We start from the raw sequence: 2,838 nt of genomic DNA, 5'->3' as shown, positions 1-2,838 counted from the left end.
AACGTCCTTCTAGGTTACTTACAGGTGACCCGCTTTCCGGCTTCCTTCCCGGTAAGCTCCGCGGCGCTCCACGAGTGAGGAGCGTCCCTCCCTTCGCCAGAGGAAGCGACGGGGTCCGGTAGGGCTCAAGGGCGTGCGCGATCACGCCCTCGCGCTCTGGGGTTTTTGCGGTGTTTGCTGTGGCCTCTTTTCCTCCGACGCGCAGCAGAGCGCAGGGCGTGCTCTCACTTGACGGGGCCCGCGCTTTCCGACACGCCGGAGCCTCTCTGGAGCTCGGTTCTCCAAAATGGCAGAGCACCTTTCTCCAGGAAAGACGGGAGACCAGGTGTGCACCTTCCTTTTCAAAAAGCCTGGACGAAAAGGTGCTACAGGCCGCAGGAAGCGCCCCGTCTGCAACCGAGATCCCGGAGAAAGCAGCAGCAGCAGTGAGGAAGGCAGCACTGTGGTTCGCCCGGAAAAGAAGCGGACGACCCACAATCCGATGGTACAGAAGACGCGTAGCAGCGGTAAACAAAAGGTGGCTCACGGCGACGGGAGCAGCGAGGAGGAGAATGAGCTCGAGAGTGTTGGCGTGGACTACACGTCCACTCGCTCAGCGGGACCCGTGGGGCCAGAGGATATGGGTGCAACCGCTGTCCACGAGCTAGACACAGAGAAAGAGCGTGACGCACAAGGCATCTTTGAGCGCGGCCAGAAGATCCAGGAGGAGCTGAGGGGCAAGGAGGGTGACAAGATCCATCGGGGAATCAACAATTATCAGAAATACGTGAAGCCCAAGGATACGTCTATGGGCAGTGTCTCCTCGGGGATGGTCAGGAAGGGCCCCGTCCGAGCTCCGGAGCATCTACGTGCCACGGTGCGCTGGGATTACCAGCCCGACATTTGTAAGGACTACAGAGAGACTGGCTTCTGCGGCTTCGGAGACACCTGCAAGTTCCTCCATGATCGTTCAGATTACAAGCATGGGTGGCAGATCGAACGTGAGCTTGATGAAGGTCGCTATGGTGTCTATGGCGACGAAAACTACGAAGTGGGAAGTGACGACGAGGAAATACCATTCAAGTGTCTCATCTGTCGCCAGACCTTCCAAAACCCAGTTGTCACCAAGTGCAGGCATTATTTCTGCGAGAGCTGTGCGCTGCAGCATTTCCGCACCACCCCACGTTGCTATGTCTGCGACCGGCAGACCAATGGCGTCTTCAGTCCAGCGAAAAAAGTGATTGCCAAACTGGAGAGGAATCGAGCTGCTGGAGAGGATGGTGCTTCCGATTTCCCAGAAGACCCCGATGAGGGTCCAATTCCCGTTATTTAAGTGTCTCCTAATTCTCCAATCGCAGAATAAATGTTTTGTTGTTTTGGAGATCCTGTGTCCTGACTTTTTGGGGAAGGTGACTGAGGGGAGAAGGCAGGTACTCCAGTAGGGTCCTCAATGACTTGTAAAAGCGTCAAGGTGGGTACAACCTGGATTTTTAGTGCTGAGATAAACACTTTACCTGTGTGTAGCATATACGTTTTAGAACTCTTTGGCATAAAGTATGGGGATGGGATTTTTGAAGTTTGAGAAAACAGCTAGAACGTGCTTGAAGTAACCCAGGCTGCGATGGGAGCAAGAACTGGACCTGTTTATTGTATCACGTTTCTGTCACTTAATAGTTTGCTAAGGACGTTCACACATCTTTGTCGGGAGCCCTGAGGGCCTGTACTAACTTCAAAATGCACCAGAGCCAAAACGTGGGGTAGGGGGGTGGAAGGAAGAAGGTGGTTGGGAGACTGGTAGCTAGCACCACAGGGAGCATGTATGGTCAGTGGTCCTTGTTCTCTCTGAAGCATCTCTTGGTAACCATTCCCCCCTCCACCGCACTCTTTCATAGATGATAGAAATAGTCTATGCTGTGCTGTCCAGTATGATAGCCACTAGCCACATGTGACTCTTGAGCCTTTGAAATGTGGCTTGTGGCCAAGTATTGGACATGACAGTTCTAGATGGAACTTGCGAACCTGCAGAAGGCAAAGACCTAATATCTTATAACTCATTATCTGCAATTATCCGTGTTCTCAGAGACTATAATAGAGCTGGTCACCCCGCCGTATAGTTAGTCTATGTACGTCTCTTCACAATTACTTTGTGAACTCCTTCAGTGACTAGGCCAGTGCTTATTAAAGTAAGCTCAGAGAGCTTTGAAAAGGGAGACTGGGGACAAAGCCTTAAATGCCAAGGTAAGGTGCTTCGACTGTATTTCTGTAGATAATGGAAGACAGCAGAGGATTAGGGAAAGGAATACAGGCTTTTTTTTTCTTTAATATTTATTGTGATTGCAAGCAGAGCCTTGGTTGTGCAGTGGTAAAAAGCTCAGATGCTAACCAAAAAGCTCAGCAGTTCGAATCTACCAGCTGCTCCTTGAAAATCCCGTGGGGCAGTTCTACTCTGTCCTAACGGTAGCCATGAGTCGGAATCGGCTTGATGGCAGTGGGTATAGGTGGTTGCAAGCTATAGGATGGATTGCAGGAAGATGGAAGACAAGCAGGGAGACCAATTAGGCCAGATCATTAGCACATGGTTATTGCTCTAACTAGAACTTGGGCTTATCCCAGGAAACATGCAAGAATAAGTTGTAGGGTACAGTGTATTTTATTCACATTCATTAATCCCTTTAAAGATATTCTTTGAACAGCTGCTGTGCCAGGCACTGTGCTTGGCACAGGGGGTATTAGCAGCTTCTGCCCTCATGAAGCTGGACATTAAACAATGACAAGTGTGATGGAGTATCACAAAAGAGTGCACAGGGCTGATCTCCCAGGATTAACCCATGCCCTATTTTGGAGGACTTCAGAGACATA

At 50.7% G+C, this 2,838-nt stretch overlaps 1 protein-coding gene across 1 annotated transcript; it reads left to right on the top strand.

Annotated features, from left to right (window-relative positions):
* Positions 1–286: 286 nt before the first annotated feature.
* On the top strand, positions 287–1,312 carry LOC135229013 (E3 ubiquitin-protein ligase RNF113A-like). The gene has a single exon (XM_064278756.1). It carries the CDS (start codon positions 287–289, stop codon positions 1,310–1,312), a length of 1,026 nt encoding a protein of 341 aa, XP_064134826.1.
* The last annotated feature ends 1,526 nt before the right edge of the window (positions 1,313–2,838 follow it).

This window comes from Loxodonta africana, chromosome Y (assembly GCF_030014295.1).
Source record: "Loxodonta africana isolate mLoxAfr1 chromosome Y, mLoxAfr1.hap2, whole genome shotgun sequence".
Lineage (NCBI taxonomy): Eukaryota > Metazoa > Chordata > Mammalia > Proboscidea > Elephantidae > Loxodonta > Loxodonta africana.
This window is presented reverse-complemented; position numbering and strand designations above follow the sequence as displayed.

What these genes read in the sequence shown, in the direction of transcription:
- LOC135229013 (XM_064278756.1), top strand. Translation starts at nt 287, where the DNA reads ATGGCAGAGCACCTTTCTCCAGGAAAGACGGGAGACCAGGTGTGCACC.